The 19,998-nt window shown below is 42.5% G+C and overlaps 1 protein-coding gene across 1 annotated transcript; it reads right to left on the reverse strand.

Moving 5' to 3' along the window:
• Window positions 1-7,617: 7,617 nt before the first annotated feature.
• On the reverse strand, window positions 7,618-10,701 carry LOC144060540 (twist-related protein 2-like). Its single transcript, XM_077580204.1, has 2 exons — window positions 9,444-10,701; window positions 7,618-7,968 (listed from the first exon to the last, which is right to left on the reverse strand). The coding sequence occupies exon 1, from the start codon at window positions 10,039-10,041 to the stop codon at window positions 9,478-9,480; it is 564 nt and encodes a 187-aa protein (XP_077436330.1). The 5' UTR covers window positions 10,042-10,701; the 3' UTR covers window positions 7,618-7,968; window positions 9,444-9,477.
• Between the last annotated feature and the right edge of the window lie 9,297 nt (window positions 10,702-19,998).

Raw genomic sequence — 19,998 nt, forward strand, 5'->3', positions numbered from 1 at the left:
CTAAACCCTAACCTTAACCCTAACCCTAAAGCCTAGCCCCTAACCTTAACCCTAACCCTAAAGCCTAAACCCTAACCCTAAACCCTAAACCCTAACCCTAACCCCTAACCCTAAACCCTAGCCCTAACCCTAACTCTAACCCTAACCCTAAACCCTAACCCTAAACTCGAAACCCTAACCCTAACTCTAACCCTAACCCTAAACCCTAACCCTAAACTCGAAACCCTAACCCTAAACCCTAACCACTAACCATAACCCTAAACCCTAACCCTAACCCTAACCCTAACCCTAACCCTAACTCTAACCCTAACCCTAAACCCTAACCCTAAACTCGAAACCCTAACCCTAAACCCTAACCCTAACCACTAACCATAACCCTAAACCCTAACCCTAACCCTAACCCTAAACTCGAAACCCTAACCCTAAACCCTAACCCTAACCACTAACCATAACCCTAAACCCTAACCCTAACCCTAACTCTAACCCTAACCCTAAACCCTAACCCTAACCCTTTGATAGCTCTTAATATGAAATGGAAAATGCAAATGAGCTGCCACCAGTGTCTTACAAATGCAATGATGCCATCTAGTGGTAGAAAAATGACCAACACAAATCAATATCACACGTATCTACATCTTTTTAATTTTAACTGAATTTTATGAATTATGTATCAATGACTAAAAGATGAAGTCATATGTCTTAGTTTAACATTTTTTCCACTTTTATGTTAAGAGTATGACAACTAAAAAAAATATTATTATATTTAGAACACATAAAATCTCCGATTGATCGTGAGTTAACTATTGAAGTCATGCGATTAATTACGATTGAGAATTGTAATCGTCTGACACCCTTAATAAAAAATTTTATCACACACCTCAAACTAGAAGATAATGGCTCACGATCATCTTTTAGCGCCATCGGCTTTTTGGGCTTTTAATTGGAAGCTGCAAGTCGGTATGCGCGTACACCGCGTAAGTGTGCGCACATCCATCATGGGCAGCGCGCAGCGACGCGTAACCCGGTGACCCCACCGCAAAGTCGGGTCAGAAGAGAGGTGGAGGACGTTCCTGCTTCCTGACGGCCTGCCCACAAGATGGCCGCCACAACAAAGTGCACAAATGTCACGACGGATTGAATGATGGGAACCCCCCCCCCCCCCCCCTCGTGCTTCGCTAGCTTCTTTTTCCACTTGATTCCTCACTGTGACATTTTGCGGTCTGCGGCCTCAGCGTCTGCCGTTGTCAGTTCTCTCTATCATTACGCAGCCGCCCGTGTGTGTGCGTGTGCGCGCGCGTGTGTGTGAGCGCATCCATCCAGCTGGACTCATCACACAGCACATTTTAATTGCAGGTTCCGGTGTCTAAATGAGTGATGCCGCTCGGGCCAGCGAGACTAATTACAGATGGCGGACGGTGATTACAATCGTTTTTGGACGAGCCGCAAAAGAGGCGTGGAAAAGGTAGACCACCGCAGGCGAGTTTTATCGGACAGGGTGTCAAAATAAACATCCGTAGGAAACGCTGATGTTCTCTTGCACCTTGGGAAATTCTTTTTTGGGTCACAGCAAACTTTGTGATTGTTTGTTTGTTTGATTTATGTTGTTTTGCGAGGTCTGAAAACAAAACAATCAGCCCAAAAACCTCTTTTTGCTGCTGATGTTTTCAGCCATGCGTTGTTGTTGTTGTTGTTGTTGTTGTTGTTGTTGTTGTTGTCGTTGTCGTTGTCGTTGTCGTTGTCGTTGTCGTTGTCGTTGTCGTTGTCGTTGGCCCCAAACCACCAACTTCTGGGACCTTCTAATCTGAAAAACACTTACAGGTAATTTGTGTTTTTTGTTACTCAGTTCAGAATGATAGCAAAATTATAATAACGTTATTTTGACAGCATTGAAGTCGAGCCGATGCTAGCGAGCATTTAAGTGTATTACAAAAGCATTTTTTCCCCTGATTATTGTTTATTAACCAGTCTTTGTATTCGTGTAGTGATTTAAAAAAAAAGGAGGGATTGATGTTGTACTGTGTTACCGGTTTGGTCGTTGTAGTAAAAACAGATGTTTGCAAATGTCTTATTTTGATTAAACACCGAAGATAATCAGCCTTCTTTCATCAAGGACTACAGAAATCAATGAACAATTCATGTGAATATGCTCAAATCAGAGGATTTGGACCATTTTTGATTTTAAAAATGGCTCCAAACAATTACTCAGTTATTAAAATAGTTGTCGATGAATTTGATAATTGATTACTTGTCGATTAATCGATGAATTTTGACAGCTCTAGACACTAGTTTACGCTACCATGTGATTTTTTTTATTTATTTGTTTTAATACATAAACATGTACATGGGATTGAATGTCTGTATTCTTAAAAGACATGAAAAACCGTCCCAGGCATTGAATGAGTTTGATCATAGTTCGCTCTACTTTTACCTTAAAGATAATAAACAGAAATTTAATAATCCATTTTAGAAGACACCTGAGAGGCCCTGGAAATCTTGGGGTGTTCATCAAGGGTCAAGCTTAAGCCCCTTAGTTTTTTTTTTTTCTATGCTCAATGTGGTAACTGTTTTTAAAACTTTTTTTTTTGTCCTTACAGTCCGTAACGTCTTCCGTTTCTCCTCGAGAAACGTGAAGCCACGCTGCACATAATCTTTACACACGTGAGGTATAGATTCAAATGTTGTCATTTTGCCTTCATTTCCTGCCCCCGTCTCACACCGGGGGTGGTCCGGCACGACCCGCCAGTAAAAGTCCAAACAAAAGCAAGCAATTGGGCTCCTGAAATAGTGCGACCTTCTGACTTGGGCTGACCTCGGTGGCCATCGCTGCGGCTAATGCGCGCAGGGGGGAAATGTGCCCCCCCCCCCTTAACAAAACCAAACCAGAGGCGCCTGGCCCAATGGTTTTGCAACCCCACAAGAAGCCGAGTGAAAACAATACAAACAAATAGACACAAACGAAACGTTGAAAACGAACAAGGACCGGCTTTGTTTATGCACTTGATTGCTTGTTGCCATTTTGAGAAGCCTTGAACAAATTCCCCCGTTAGACGTCGTATTGCGAAAACTCGCATTATTGTTTGGCTAACAAGAGCGACGCTTAGCGCAGTTGGATCGGCGCGGAGGTGAAATCGTCAGCGCGGCCGACGGCCTTGGTGAGACAAAAAACTGGAAGGAAACAAAGACGCTGATGAGGCTTGATTACTTCGGGGATGGAAGCCAACATCGTCATGGAAAATGAGGACGCTTTGTGGAACTGCACCGTCCTTGTGTGCGCAAGAAAAGATTTATTTTAATTTTTATTTATTATTTTTATTATTTTTATTATTTTTATTATTTTTATTATTTTTATTATTTTTATTATTTTTATTATTTTTTTTCTTTTTTCTTTTTTTCAGGAGAGCTCAGTATTGTTCATTCGATTTGACATCATCATTGCTCTCCTTTTTTAAAAAAAAAAAAAACAAATCAATTAAAAAAAAATTTATAAATGTTTTTTTTTTTATATATATACATATACATACGTGTACATATACACACATATATATATATATATATATATATTTTTTTTTTTTTTGTATGTGGGTGAGTATGTGTATGTGCGTGTGTATTTTTATTATTTTTATTATTTTTATTATTTTTATTATTTTTTTTATTTTTAGTTATTTTATTTATTTTTATTTTTATTTTATTTTTTTCCTGGAGAGCTCAGTATTGTTCATTCAGATTTTTTTTTTTTGGACGGAGAGTCATCATCGACTTCCCATAGATTCTGTAATCCCAAACCTATTCAACATTATGGGGGGAATTTTGCTGAAAAACTCACTATAAAGCTGTCAGATGCCACAAAGTCCAGATAAGGAATTGGCCGGAATCAGTTTTTCCATTTTGACTTGATTTCCGAGCAATAACTTGAGATACAAGCGCCGTACAGGCAGTGAACGCAACTCAATTGACAGCAAGTAACCCTTTGACAGATAGTGGCCATATCCGGAAAAAGATGCTTATCCGTGATCAAACTAATCATCAAAATCAGGGGTGCTCAAGTTGGGTCCTCGAGAGCCCCCTATCCAGCCCGTTTGCCGTGTTTCCCTCCTGCAGCACAGCTGAATCTCATGATCAGCTCATCAGCGAGCTTTTTCAGAAGGCTGATCCTGATCCAATCGTGTGTGTTAGTGGAGAGAAACGTGGAAAACAGGCGGGATGGGGGCTTTCCAGGACCCAATTTGAGCACCCCTGATCCAAATCAATGACATGTTTTGTGTTTTACAAAAACAATGCAAAAGCAGCATTAAAAGGCTCACTTTTAGCATCTGGGTTATGGTTTGAATAAAAATTGTTTTAATTAAATAAAATAATTTATACTATATATATATATATAATTAGCAGGTTGCTTTTTTGAGATTTTTTTCACTCACTTGATGAAAAAAAAAAGAAGCGAGCCGCAAAATGTCTTTTGCCAGACAATCAATAGGGGCATCGAACCATTGGATGTTTCTCAACAGCCATTTTCCAAATCTTCCGTCCACATGCCCCGCCCACTTTTGCCAATCATTTATTCGGCGCATCAATTGAACATTCAGTTTTGCGTGTAGTCAACATTTACCATAACTTGTGATTCCAAACTCAAATTGCTGCTAAAAATATATTCAATCATGGATATTATTCATTTTTATATTCTTATTAATATTTTCACATCTAAATGTCTTCTGGCGGAAATGATTGTGTCCCGTATGAAGAACTTGCAGAACGTAAGCGCCCCCCCCCCCATACCCCACCCCCACCCCACCCCACAACACCCCTTCCATTTTCTTTTACAGCAAATGAAACTTTTGTAGCTTTTTTCCGTTGGATTTTACAGGAAACATCTGGATGGCTCGCCCCAGCATGAGAGCAGCGTGGCCCCGGGTGCTTGTGCGCCACTCGGCTACGAGGGCCCGGAATAATGAGCGGGTATCAAACGGGCTCCCACGGAGAAGTGAGACGGGGGGGGCAACCCAGACCACCGCGCCAAACGTCCACATACAATACCATCTCTCGGGTGAATATTTTAAGCATAGAAAAGAGCCTTTTCTTTTCTTTTTCTTTTTTGCTTTTCAGCAGTAAAGCAGTTCCCAGGTGTTCGCTGCTGCTGAGCCGATAGCAAGCCCCACTTTCATGATCATGCTAGGGCGTTGCAACAAGGCTACTACTTTCTGAAGCAGAGCCCAGAATGTTGAAAAGGTTGCCCGGTAAAGACAATCAAAGAATTTTCTGTTGTGAAGGCAGCACTTCCTACAATGTGGGGGAACGACTTTAGGGTGTTGCGACTAGGCGAGCTGCTTCTACTTGTCGAAGCAGAAACCAGAATGCTGAAAAAAGTCATTTGAATAAAATGAAAGCATTTTCACTCATGGAGGCAGCACTTCATACACGTGTCAATCAATATGCAGGAGTATCGCCAGGGCATTGTGAATAGGAGAGTGGCTTCAATTGTGAAAGTGGCGCCCAGAATGTTGAAAAAAATGATTGCCTGTGAATAGATTCCATGTACTTGTCAATCAGCTTTTTGGGGGCGGGGCGACGCTAGGGTGTTCCGACAATACAAGAATTTTCACTCATGAAGGCAGCACTTCATACACTTGTCAATCAGTGTGCGAGTCAGTGAATGCGGCACATCCAACAGTCACTACACAATTATTAGAAGCTAGCACTGTTAGCTCAAGCGAATGTGTGCATTTAAGAAAACTAAATACAGCTCTGCTTACCTATAGGTAAGTCAAATGCATGCTTTGTGGCTTGAAAGTGGCTCTGGAGCTTCATCCAGCCTAGCTACAAAACACAGTGCAGTCTAGCTGCTGCTTGAAAGTTGCTCAGGAGCATCACCCAGCCTGTCTTCCAAGTTGTGGTAGAGAAACTCCGTGTGTTTTGTAAATTAGCCAAACTCTGACGTGACAATTTGACAAGGTTGTGAAACGCTTGCTCACTAACAATTTTTTAGAAACAGACAAATGACAAAATATTCCCTTGCTTGTGAGCCCCTAAGTGTAAACTTAATTAAACGTATGTTTTCCTGTGGGTCTTTTGATCATTCCATTGATCATGTGATGTGACATGACCAATAATCAATCATGACCAAATCAAATGTGATGACGGCCAAAGTTGCTGTGAAAAACATGAGACGTCGTCCATATTTGGAGTCATTTGAGTGCATCACATTTCAACAACAAAGCTCAAGCAACCACAGGCATTCTTTCCCCTTGTTTTTCTTTTTACGCCAATGATGCAAAAGTGATGCATCACGAGCCAAAAAAGAACCAAAAAAAAGGCTGCACTCAAGTTATAAACTCTGGACAGAAAAAAAAAAAGCATGTATGACACATTTCTGCATCATATTCCGATTTTTTTTTAAATCAAAAAAGTCGAATTCTGTGTTGCACAACCGGGACAATTCAAATAAAACCGTGTCATGTCACGTCGTGATCGTGTCTGGTGTACTCCGGATGAGCACCGCACACAAAACGATATCGCCATCAATCGATCGATTTCATGCCACAATCCCGGAGTCTGTAACTTTTCCCAACTCGTGTTGACAAAACAATTTTGATCATTTACAATTGTCGATCATGAGTGATTATCTTGTGCTATTAAGATCTTTCAGAGACATTCGACAATCAATCCTTTGCTGACTTTGAACAGAAGGAAGGTCAGCCCGATTATCATTTGTGCACGCCACTTTAAATATTGAACACATTTCAAACTTATGATTATTTTATCGCGAGAGCAGATCACTCTTACCACACCGCAGGATAATCACTCAGAATAATCCTTGAGGAAACAAAATTGATTATCGTCGCGCGTGTGACAGGATAATGGATCAGCATCATCTTTTAGAGAATCGGACCTTTGCTGACTTTGATGAGAGAAGAATCAGCGTGATTATGATTATTGAAACGCGGAACATATTTGACATTTTTGCTTGGAGGCCATTTCTGGCGTGAAATCACTCTGAATGCACCACAGGAAAATAAATCCGACTTTTAATGACTTGGGCCCAATTATGGCTTTGTGTAACCTTACGGCTTGAGTTGTACTCCAGCCAGACAGATTGCCGTTGATTGTTTTTGTTTTTGAAATGCAAGCACACACTTTTTTCACTTCAACAATGAAATCCTTTCACAGTTCCGATTGCATCAAAGCACGTCTGGGAAAACAAGAAGGCAACAATTTCAAGTTTGTTTTGAATTAAGCGCCTCAAGAGTCCTCCGCAATGTTGTCGTTCTTATCGCGCTTTGGTTTGGGGGCTTCCGGCTCATTTTGGAATCATTTGGAATCGTTAGCACGCATTTGATGTGCTCGGCTTTTCAAAAGTGCCTGCTGCTGTGATGGAGGTGACTTTTAGGATCTTTGTTTCTTACCATAACAAGAGAAGGGCGGAGAGAGGGGAAAAAAAAGAGGAGGGGGTGTGAGGGGGTACATTATCCAAAGCCCTCATTATGAATGCTGCATATGGAAATGTATTCAGCAGAAGTGCAGACCAGAAATTGCTTCTCCGCTGACAAATTCTAATCATCACATTAAAAAAAAAAAAAAAAAAAAAGATTCACAACATTTCCTTCAAAAATATGTTTTAATAAATAAGCAAAAATGTACAAAAAAAAAGTTTAGGGTGACCACGTGCGGGATTGTTTTGGTCCTTTTGCAGGCTATAGGCGCACATTTATGTACACGATGCATTCATTTCCGCATCTAAACTTTGCTGGGAACGTCTTTGAGGAACAATTTAAAAAAAAAAAGAAAAGAAAAGAAAAAGAAAATATATTTATATCCTTCTGTTCGACTTTTGCTGTCACATCGTCCCAACAGCAGCTCAACAACGTCCTGTCAGAGGCGGTGCGCGGCCACGTGCACGTGCACACGCATGCGCACTGCTCAATGCGTCACATTACGTCCATGGGCTCTTCATTAGTCCATTTGGGTTTTGGTGACAGTCTGCAAGAGAAAAAGCAACGACAAATGAGGATGTGGCATTTTTCTTTTTTTCTTTTGAAGAACCTCTCATGTTGAGGGTTAGGACTTATGACGTCATTAAACGAGATACAGTATTGTATTCAATGCAGGATAACGTTGCTTGGTTTTGTTTTTTCCCCCATTAAGTGGGACATGATTGATTGATTATTTTTAAGGAGAAAATTGACTTTGAAAGAGTTTTCAAAACAAAAACAGTACTGGCACCGTTCAGAAAGAAAATTCAAGGTATTGAAGGTCTGTTTATTTGAATTTCTTGTGACGAAATAATGTTTTAGAATGACTTTGTTGAATATTTTTCATGTTTTTCTATTTTTTATTTTTTTATTCTTTTTGCTGGAATCCAACCATACAAGAGTTGAACGTTAACATCATTTCATCATTTGGTTCTTCTTGCAAACCTGCAAAAATGTCTCACCCTGTTTTGTTGAATTCGAGCCTTGTGCTTTTTGAAAAGGATATTTTGTCTTGCGTGCCCACCACTTTTCACACTCATTCCTGCGGTGCGCACGCATCAGAAGCCTGAAGCTGAGAGGCCTGCACGCCTGCTGCAGCTGCATTTTGCTGCCATTCGTGCGCGGAAAAGACAAGTTGCACTAAAAAGCAAATGGCTGCTGCGATGGGGAAATTGCCTTTTAATTATTATTAGTATATTAGCCTTAATTTAATGGCGTCAGATCGAATAAATCATTTAAGTTAATAAGTTCCTCGATTTTTGTGTAGTATTTTCAATGGGTGTGTGTGTGTGGGGGGGGGGTCCCTGTTCCCTTCACGTTTTCCCTTGTATAATCAGACACCAATGCCATTTTCCCGTACATAAGTTAATATGAAGAAACTTGACGGTGCCCATCTGCTTGAACAGGCCTACCTTATTTAAAAAAAAAAAAACGATTTTCCCCTTTATTTTAATTTTTTTTTTTAACATTCTTTTAAATATTTTTCAATTTGTTTTCTTTATAAGATGGTAATGTTGAAATAAAGTGAGCTGAAGTGGCTCACGTGTAATGAAAGGGTTACAGGTTTAAAAAAAAAAAAAAAAAGGAAAGAAAAAAAGATTATTACACCCAGGGGCGTTCCCTGCAGGATTTGAAAAATATAACAAAGTAATAAATAAATAAATATAACTTAAGAGAGAGATTCAAAATGATCAGCGATTGAATTATTCAAATTGGTATTTAAAGGTGTAACTTTAAAAATGATGTAGGCTAAACTCCCATATTCGAAATATTGTCATTTGGATCATGTATTAACTGAAACTGAAAAATGGTAAAAATACCAAAAAGTCCAATGATTTTAAAAACACACACACACCGGACCTTTTTTATAGAATCAATTGACTAAACTACAGTTAAGCCCTATAGTCAAAAATAAGCAGGCATTATAAAAAATAAGAAGGGGGGGGGTATTATGTGATCTGGGATCTGGTGTGGCGTACGCACCTCTTCCGCATCCCAGCCGGCGTCCTCTGCGCCTTCAGTGCGAGGCGGACATGGACCAGGCGCCCTCCATCCTCCAGACGGAGAAGGCGTAGCTGAGTCTCTCGTGGGCCACGTAGCTGCAGCTGGACATCTTGTTGTCCATCTCGTCGCTCTGCAGCACCTGACACAGGAAGTCGATGTAGCGCGAGGCCAGCTTGAGCGTTTGGATCTTGCTCAGCTTGTCCGACGGCAGCGTGGGGATGATTTTGCGGAGGGACGTGAAGGCCTCGTTGAGGGATTGCGTCCGCTGGCGCTCGCGCACGTTGGCCAGCACGCGCTGGTTCTGCAGCTCCTCGTAGGACTGGGCCCCGGCCCCGGGCCCGGTTCCGCCGGTTCCGCCGGGACTGGGCTTCTTGCTGCGCTTGAGGGGCGCCGGGCTTCCGCCGCCGCTGCCGCCGCTGCCGCAGCTGTCGTCGCCGGCCGACTTCTTGCTGGTTGTCCGCTTGCGCGCGCACGAGCGCTTGCCCGGCCGGCGCTCGGCTAATTCCTCCTCGCTGGTGGCCAGGCTGTCCGCGGGGGACACCGGGGAACCCGAGCCCGAGCCCGAGCCCTCTTCCATTTCTCGCTTGAAGAAATGCAAGGGTAGCGAGGGGAACGCGACGTCCACCTTCGAAGCCGTGGTGACGAATCGGAAAAGCCAAAGAAGAAGAAGAAACAAAGTATCCGACAGATGAGAAAAAGACGCCGAAGCCCTCCACGCGCCTTGGCTCGCTTAAAAGGCGACTGCTGGCGTCCGAGTGGAGCTTGGCATGTCTTCTCCTCGCGCAGGAAGTTTTTCCTAATTTTTTTGGGAAACCTCATCCCGGGTTGGGATGCTAAATACTTTGAAGGCTGGAAGGGGGAGGGCTTTTTTTTGCAGCTGGAGGGGGAGCCTGCATACGCCCTCCTGCAAATTCTTATGTCACTTATTGACACTGCAACTGCACTCTGGCTTCGTGGCTGGAAATTTGCGCCATTGCTTGCAGGGATTTGGGGAGAACTTCACCTTGACAAAGTGACACCAACAAACCTATACATTAAAAGCTAGCGCAAAGAGATGTGATTACATTTAAAAGGAGAAGAATGGAGTTCTAAAAGCAAAGAGTTCCATATTGGAGCAAAAAAAGCACCTTCAGCTCATTTTGAATGTAAACATGGTAGACTGAGGAAAGAACAAAGGTCTGGTCTGATGTCGGAAACATACGTTTAAGGTTCTTGAACATTGCCTTTATAGCTCTAGTATACTCTGGAGTGCCCTCGGAAATTAGGACCCTCTAATGTTTAATTATCAATTTATCCGACTCACCAAATGCTGCTGTTGCCGGCGGAGCAGCAAAAAGTTTGGAAGCTAACAAGACACATTTATAATGTCTATGTGGGTTTGAGAGTATGCAAATAAGATGCTATTAATGAGAGAAGTCTGCAATTTTTTTCCCCTCTATGCCAGTCCATCGAAATATGTATTTTTGGGAAACGTGTCCGTAGCACAAAAAGGTTGGGGACCGCCGTCCTATGTTGAGAAACCATCAGTGACGTCATCAATGAACGACTTCGACTTGACTTTTGACTGCAAAAAAAAAAAAATAAGTGGCTCAAACCCCGACAAACAGAACAGACGGTTCGATAAATCTTAAATCCAAAGGTTTGTAAACAAAGCAAGGAACACGAGAGCGTCGACTGATACGTTTACCTGGAGCAGATGGCGTCCATGTTGTTTGTCAGAAGTCCCGCCTGGTCATCGGACATGTCGTGCTCACATTATAGCGTCGGCTTCATCCGCTGGCAGAATGCACACTTGGACCAAATCAGCTGACTGGACTTGGCCGTGTGACACTTAGAAGGAGCTGACAAAAGGGAAAAAGAAAAAAAGATTGTCTTTCTTTGGTTTGCGGCAATAAAAATGATGCTTGTTTTACTTTGAGAGCAAAAAAAATCAAACAGCTGACTTGACACAATGTAAATAAGAGCTTTCTTATTGCGACTTAATGACGCTCATTATGTCTTTCATCCAATCGGTCATCCGTGGATCCGCATCACATTAAGAAGCAATTTGGCTCATTTATACTTTTTTTTGCAGACAAGAATGTCTACAGTGTCCTGAGTGGATATTTACGTTGTACAAGAAGACGGCTGGAAATGAAGCGGAACATTATAGTGTGTTGAAAAACACGACCTTTTTTTCTTTTTTTTGTTCAATCTGCCGTCGGCCTACAGAATAGGGACGAACCGTCTCTGCTTGACGTTTTGCTGAAGCTCTTTTTCGTCTGAATGTGAACTCTTCACAGGTAAGCGTGCGAGTCGACGTCTCGCTCGCCCCTCCCTCCCCCTGATGACGCTTGTGAACAGCTACACGAGGGCCTGCTCGCACCTGCAGGGGAGACGAATTCTGCACAGTGCGGACGAGCTGCGGGATTCTCAAGCAGCGAAACAAGGCCTGCCTGCCTCCACTTTTCCATTTGCGCCGCTGCAGGCCATGACCAGAAGCAAAGTGTGACGACAAGAAGCAGACGGCGGAGAACGACAATGATGGCGGGACTCACATTTCCCCACGATGAAAAATTGCGTTCTGGCAAAACGGGCCCAATGCTTTGATTGAAGGAATGAAATGATAGAATCGATGGTGGACGGACAGAGGGATGCAGGGTTGATGGACGGAATGATGGAACAATGGATGGATGGATGGAGGGATGAAATAAAAAGATGAAAGGAAGGATGAAGGGCAGATTGAAGGATGGACGGATGCATAGAAAGATGGCTGACCGGGTGAAACAATGGATAGAATGACAGAAAAATGGATGATGAATGGATGGAAGGATGGATGGAAGGAATGACAGAAAAATAGATGAATGGATGGATGGGAGGATGGAATGACAGAAAAATGGATAATGGATGGATGGAATGACAGAAAAATGGATGAAAGATGGATGGATGGAATGACAGAAAAAATGGATGATGAATGGATGGATGGATGGAAGGAATGACAGAAAATGGATGGATGCTGGATGGATGGAGTGACAGAAAAATGGATGAAAGATGGATGGATGGAATGACAGAAAAAATGGATGATGAATGGATGGAAGGATGGATGGAAAGAATGACAGAAAAATAGATGAATGGATGGATGGGAGGATGGAATGACAGAAAAATGGATAATGGATGGATGGAATGACAGAAAAATGGATGAAAGATGGATGGATGGAATGACAGAAAAAATGGATGATGAATGGATGGATGGATGGAAGGAATGACAGAAAATGGATGGATGCTGGATGGATGGAGTGACAGAAAAATGGATGAAAGATGGATGGATGGAATGACAGAAAAAATGGATGATGAATGGATGGAAGGATGGATGGAAAGAATGACAGAAAAATAGATGAATGGATGGATGGGAGGATGGAATGACAGAAAAATGGATAATGGATGGATGGAATGACAGAAAAATGGATGAAAGATGGATGGATGGAATGACAGAAAAAATGGATGATGAATGGATGGATGGATGGAAGGAATGACAGAAAATGGATGGATGCTGGATGGATGGAGTGACAGAAAAATGGATGAAAGATGGATGGATGGAATGACAGAAAAAATGGATGATGAATGGATGATGGGAGGATGGAATGACAGAAAAATGGATAATGGATGGATGCTGGATGGATGGAATGACAGAAAAATGGATGAATGGATGGATGGAATGACAGAAAAATGGATGAAAGATGGATGGATGGAATGACAGAAAAAATGGATGATGAATGGATGGATGGATGGACGGAATGACAGAAAAATGGATGATGGACACCTACAAAAATAATAAAACATTGTTAAATCATTTGCATTAATGTTTTTTTAATTTTCAAAAGTTGAATTTTTCTCAATTTTTTTTTTCTAGTACTGGATCTCAGTCGACTATGCTACTTTATAAAATGTTGTAAGCTGTCAGGTATTTGTTTAAAAAAAAAAAAATCTTTTGAAAATGAGACAAAAAGCCTCCGGAAAGCAGTCGGAAGCTGAAGACGCAGGTGGGCGAGCAGAAGAAATGATCTGTCAGATGAAAAAGCACTTTAGGCGAGAGTTACGACGACGGCGCTTCCGTCTTGTGCCGTTGAAAGCGAGTCGCACTTGGACGAGCCTGCCATGGTCTTGTGCTGCCTTCAAAACACAAACAAGTCACACGAGCTGCGACTGAAAGTGGACGACACGGTGATGAGGAAAAGGCCCAAAAAGGTCAAAAGGCCAATCGTGGGGAAGACTTTGAAGTTGACCGAGGCGCTCCTCGCATCTGTGAGTGACGTCACGGAAGAGATGATTTGTTGTCGGCGGCCACCGATGGCATTTTCGCGTTTGGCGCCTCGCCGGGATCAATCGTGTCTCATTGGACTTCGACGCTGGCGACGCTCACCCCGAATGCTCTTGGCCCGACCGCCGCTCTGCATACATTGCCACCTGATTATCTACACCTGTCTCTTCGTGCTCTGCTGCGTGTGCGTTTAAGTGTTTCAAGATGCGGCCGAGATGTTGGGCGAGGGAGCCTCCAGCTGCTTCTCATTGCTCACAATAGCATTACCAGCAATCGCTTTTCAAGCTACTTGTGGCCCCGCAAGATGCTATTAGAGAAACTAGTTTGGATCCATATCAAAAACATCCAAAACAAAAATTCATTGGCTATTCAGGCATTCATCCATTTTGTTTATCCTGTGCAGGGTGACAGTACAGTAAGGTAGACCACTGATGTGTAAATACGATTGGCTAGCCGATAGCCCACACACGCCAATGCAAGCCGTTGAAGCGACAGGGCGGCCATTTTACCCCTCCCATGCTACTTGGTTCCGTCCTGCCCTAAACAACGTCTGATTGGTCCGACTTAAAAAAAAAAAATCGGTTGCAAACGTGTCACCAGGAGCGGTACAAGATGCATTCTCCGGAGTTTGTGAATTCATAAATACCACAAGAATTCAGCTTGCTAGCAAAGTTGGGTCAAAAATGGACCAACCCAACGTTTTGGTTTATTCATTTCAACCAAAAAGTTGGTTGAAATGAATAACCCACCAAACAACCCATTTCTTTTTCTTTTCTTTTTTCGTAACAAAACAACCCATTTTGCGGGGGACTGACTCTTCGTTTTGGGTTGTGCATGAAAAACAAAAATTGGGGTAAAAAATAACCCAAAATGGATCCAAAAGGGACCGCTTTGATTTACAGGTGGTCCTTAACTTACAAACACAATGAGTTCCGAGAAGTTGTTTGTAAGTCAAATCACATTAGATTCAAATTTAAAGTTACATTTTATGAAAATATTTGTATTCAAATCAAATAATAAAAATATGTTAAAAATAAAAAAAATGAAACAAATTATATGCAAAATATACTGTCTATATAGTGCATAAATTAAAATAAAAAATAACCTGTATTAATATGTTGTAATATTATAAGAGTGTGCGTGCATTGCCGCGCGTCACAGGACAAAGAGGTCGACGAATTGCGCAAATGGCTCAATGCTGCTGGGCGAAGTTGTGGCAGGGAGGGGAACTACAATACTGTACTGTACCATAATGTGTGATGTGGCGCGCATTTAAAAATATTAACTAGCGAGCAAAATACAGCATTTATGGACATCAGTACTTGTATTTAAAAAGTTGGGTCAAAAGAATAAACAAAACCCAATGTTTATAACGTGAAAATTCTTCACCATTGTGATCCAAATGAACTCTCAAAACTCAATCAGGAATCATCTTCTGCCTTTTCTTTTTTTTTAGGAGTATGAGCACTTTGGTCTTTGCTGTCCGAATTATTTGTGAGGCAAAAAAAAACAAAAACAACGAGCTGCGTGTGTTTTACTGCGTGTTGCTTTTCCAGTAAAGTGTGACTCACCCACCCGAGTCATTCCGGAATAACAACTCGCACGTCAGTCTTGATTGCGAAGATAATTTGGAGCTCGGTTGACGCGAGAGGATTACATCACGTCGAAGGAATAACGGGCCGATTAAAAAACAAAAAGAAATAATTTCCCGGCTTTTAATTGCTCGCTCTCAGAAATGCACGATCCTTTGATATGGCGAAAGTTCACGTGAGGGCAACGTTATAGAAAAGCAAAAAGTCTGCATTGAGCTCAGCTCTCGTGTGTCGTGAATGAAACAACAGGCAGGCGGGGTACATACTGGCCAATAAAACAACACTCAGTACAGTAAGCAAGTAAGCAAGCGACCATTCATTCATTCATTCATTCATTTACTCACATCCACATTGCGCTCGGGGCTGATGACAAGGTGTTTCTGAAATGGCATTAGGGGCCCTTTCGTAAAGCTCTAATTGGGAGCGTGTAGCAGCTTGAAGCATTTAAGCTTTCTTTAATGCCGCGCAGACTCGCTGCTTTGTCTCCAGCGTGGAAGGGGTCCCGGGATACCAGGGACCCCCGCTGTCAGCGTTTGCTTTGATACGTGAAGATGGAGGGGGGGCTGGGGGGGTAGGGTCAGAGTAACCCCCCTTCGCATGAACACATATAAACATGCACCCCCATCCTCAAATACTGTACACGCCGACGACATAGCTTTGCTGCCCTACAGAGTCATGATATCCACGACTTCCTGAACTCAGAGTACCACTCCTTCATTTCCTGTCTTTCATGATTGGACAAATTGATTAATCCAGGTGTGTCTGGTCATTGTCGTCGAGGTTACTGAGGTCGGGGCACACCTGGATGAATCAATTTGTCCAATCATGAAAGACAGGAAATGAAGGAGTGGTACTGAGTTCAGGAAGTCGTGGATTTGTGCAAAGAGCCCATTGGGGCGATCTTGCAAGGTGGCTCGAAAAGCCACCAGATGGGTGACACTGCCCTCTAATGGATTACCTGTGAAATTGCATGTGTCCGATCATATACATCAGGATTTTAATGGGAAAGAAATTATTATCAAAATGTTTCAAAATGTCTTGTATGTTTGATAGTTCAAATCATAAATACGCCACAAAAAAATGAATTTCATCTCACATTACCCTTTTAAATAAATTGATACACATGATTTGATTTTGCTTTTCCATAGCAGCAGAGTAAAAACATACAAATGTGGCAAAACGGGTGTTTCCAACACAGGCAAAAAGAAAAAAAAGAAAAGCCCAAACTAACTAACTAACTTGCCCCCAACAAAAGTTTCACTGTTAGACACGTGTCTGTTTAAAAACAAAAAAAATCTGAAATTGTCCTCCATTTTGGTTTGAAGCCACCATTTGTGCTGAATTCCAAATTGTGTCCTTTGGTGAACTCCTACTTGGAAATTTGTCCAACGGAGCCCAAATGGCGTGCATCCTTAACAGCTGGGCTAAATTTCGACGCGTCAATAGCCTACGTCATCTAATGTGAGCAGAGCGTCCCAAATTTCCGAAGATTTGCCACCAAATCGGGCTCGTCGCCGTTCGTGGCCTGAATTTCTTCTCGCTTTGAGAGCAGCAACGTCAGCCCCATCAACTCAAATGCGCTTCGTTGCCTTGACAGTTACAAAAAACAGTTTCTGTGGAGCAATTATGCTGCTTACGATGTCATTATATCCATTATGATGTACTACTTCCGGGGTCTGAACTTTAAGCAGGCGTGAAGAGCGGGGGATGGTTGACCGGGTGCGAGTGAATTTGTTGAACAAATGAGAGCGGGATTGTGCACTCGGGTGCTGTTGGTGCGGCCTCCTGCACAAATAACCTGCCGTAATTAGCGCTGCACTTGTGACCCGGGTGCCAAGGTTAGCACCACGGTCGGGCCCGTTTCGCAGCGCCATGTGGACCACGGCCAGGTGCCCCTCCCCCTCCCACCGTCCCTGAATGGAGAGGAGCTGCCCTAATGCGTAGTTGAACCCAGTTCAGGCAGACCGGAAGACAACGAGTGAGCAAACAGCAGCCGTGTTGATTCTGCTGATTGAGCCGAGGACACGCGGGGTGAAGATCGGCGGGTGTCAACAAGGAGGAGGCCTTTGCAGTCCACTGTCACCCACTCAATGTCACCTGTGTCACCAAAAATATTTAAGATTGCGATGTTTATTTCAACAGTATGGCTCGGAGGTCTTTAGGAGACTGCTTTGCATGCCGAGCTCATTGTCCAAACACACACACTTGTCTGTGTATCATCGTGGGGGCATCTCATTGACATGATGCATTTCCTAGCCCCTCCCCCTAACCCCAACCATCAAAAAATGATTGCCTACCCCCATTCCTTACCCTAACCTCAACCATAACCCAATTTAAACCTAAACTCTAAAACCAAGTCTTGACCTCAAAAAGAGATCCGAACTTGCAGGGACCACCAAAATGTCCCCACAATTTCAAGTCGGTCCCCACAATGGTAGTTAGACCTGGAATGTATGGGCCCCACAATGTAACAAAGACAAAGACACACTTAAAGCAGCCATCTTTCCTTTGATTCGTGCACACCTCTAAATGCAGTACCCATATGTGGCCAGTGGGGGCATAGTCAACAAAAATGACCACACTATGGTCAAGACTTCAAAAACAGAACTGAACTACAACAAAGGTACAATTTCTTTAGTTATGTATTTCAATTATATTAAATTATATGTAAGGAATTAATTTAAAAAATACAACTCCCTTCAGAGACAATGGCTCCAACAATTATTTTTGACAGTTACAGTAAGGATACAGTTTGTAAGATAAAACTTAAGGGTTGGATCAAAATTTTGTTTTTTTTCCCACTCTTTTCAATCATGACGGCATCAATTAGGGACATGAGGACACACACGGGCATATCGCTGGCGTCGAACCCTGATATTTCCATAACCATCACGTCTCAGGAAAGGTTGTTGAGCCGTTAAAACTGCACATTCAAAGAAAGAAAGGCATTTTCAACACTTTTTTACTGGTCAGTAATTTAAAATAATAATAATAATAATAACATTGCCCTGTGGGGAGTTGGGGACTAACTAATGCTGTTTATTTGTGAATAAATATGAAATGTGAATGAATTAGGTCCAACACTTGAAATATAGCCAATGCTTTATCACCTGCAAAAAACATTGAATATTACTGCAATTTACTGAAGAATGAGTATTTGACAATGTCCATCAAATTGAAGCAGAGAGTGCGATTAAAAACTGTTTTAGAGCGCTGTCATGGCACTCCCGCTCATTTGAGAATGGCCATGATGTGTGTATGAGGTAACCTGATGAAAAACAAATACCATAATAATAATAAAAAGCAAGAAGAAAAAAGCAGAGCTTTCTTGCGTGAACTGCCTTGGCCCGCTTTTCAAGACGGAGCCTGATGGCCCCGCGAGCTCACATTTCTAACACCTCATCGAACCCGAGAGGCGGCTGGTGTTGACTTCTCTCCATGTCGTGTGTTCACCCGCGTTGTTACATCAGCCTGGGGAATTATTCAATGTTCCGGGGCTCATCCCAAAAGGCTTCAAATGTGCGGCCCCCCCACTGCTCGGGGGGCCTCGAATACGAGCCCCCGGGGAGACATTTTAAAGACGACACCGCATTTTTGCCTTCCCGCGCTCGCTGAGGCTCAATGCGAGCCCTTGTGAAGAGTTGTAATGAGAAAAGCAGGTGAGCTTTTTAACAAGGCTTTCACAGCTCTTAAAGTACCAACACACTCGGTTGCCACGGTGATGAGGGTCGGACGCTTATGGCGAGTCAGCGTTTTTATTCTTTTGGAGGATTTTCGTACTTGATGTTATGATTTATTTTACGACAGTTCCTTCCAACCGAGCAATTTCATTGGACAAGTCATTCCATTAATGTTTTTTAATGACTTTAAATTTTACATATCAGTCTGCCTCGCAGGTGTTCAAAACTGTTTATGTGGCCAACATCAACAGTACGTTATGTGCGTGGGTTACGCCAAACGATTTTATGAGCATGAATTCCTAATACCTGATGTCCACAATGAAAACGGCTCATCGGAGCTTTACGTTTCCTTTCAACACACCTGACAGTTTCTAGATTTGTATTCAGCCCAAAAAAAAGTGAAAAACAATGGCTTTTGGTCATCCTCTTCGACGGCGTGGACGATGGGAAACGTGGAGGGTAGGCTAGCTAGCTAGCTAGCTAGCTAGCTTTAGGCAGTTGGCACTGCTAGTTGTCGTTAAAAAACAAACAAATTGGAAATATGTGGAAGGCTCGATAGCCCTGGTTCGTTTCCGCTGTCTTTATGTCAAGCGATTTCATTCTAAACCTCTCAAGTGAGGAATAAACGCGAACAAGCAGACGTACGACTACAGAAGAAATGTTACGTAACGTAATGTTAAAAAACAGCACACAGTGTTGATATTTAGCGAACAAGCATGAAGATGGCTAAAACGGTAGATATTAATGAAAATACAGAGAGCAATATGTTGTCGAGTCGGAAGTAGCTAACTAGCCGGCTAGCTAGCTCAACAGCGATGGAATCAATCATCAACGGTTGAGTGAAACAACACCGTTAATAGTTTGTCAGCCAGCTGATATGGACGGACAACTTTAGAGTCAGACTGGCCGCCAAAATGTCTGATTGATAGAATTGTATTTCTTCTGGCTCTTACGCTATTAACGTA

The sequence above is a fragment of the Vanacampus margaritifer genome, chromosome 11, assembly GCF_051991255.1.
Source record: "Vanacampus margaritifer isolate UIUO_Vmar chromosome 11, RoL_Vmar_1.0, whole genome shotgun sequence".
Classification (NCBI taxonomy): Eukaryota; Metazoa; Chordata; class Actinopteri; order Syngnathiformes; family Syngnathidae; genus Vanacampus; species Vanacampus margaritifer.

Bases quoted from the DNA above. Each gene is read 5' to 3' on its own strand.
- LOC144060540 (XM_077580204.1), bottom strand. From the start codon at position 10,041: ATGGAAGAGGGCTCGGGCTCGGGCTCGGGTTCCCCGGTGTCCCCCGCG.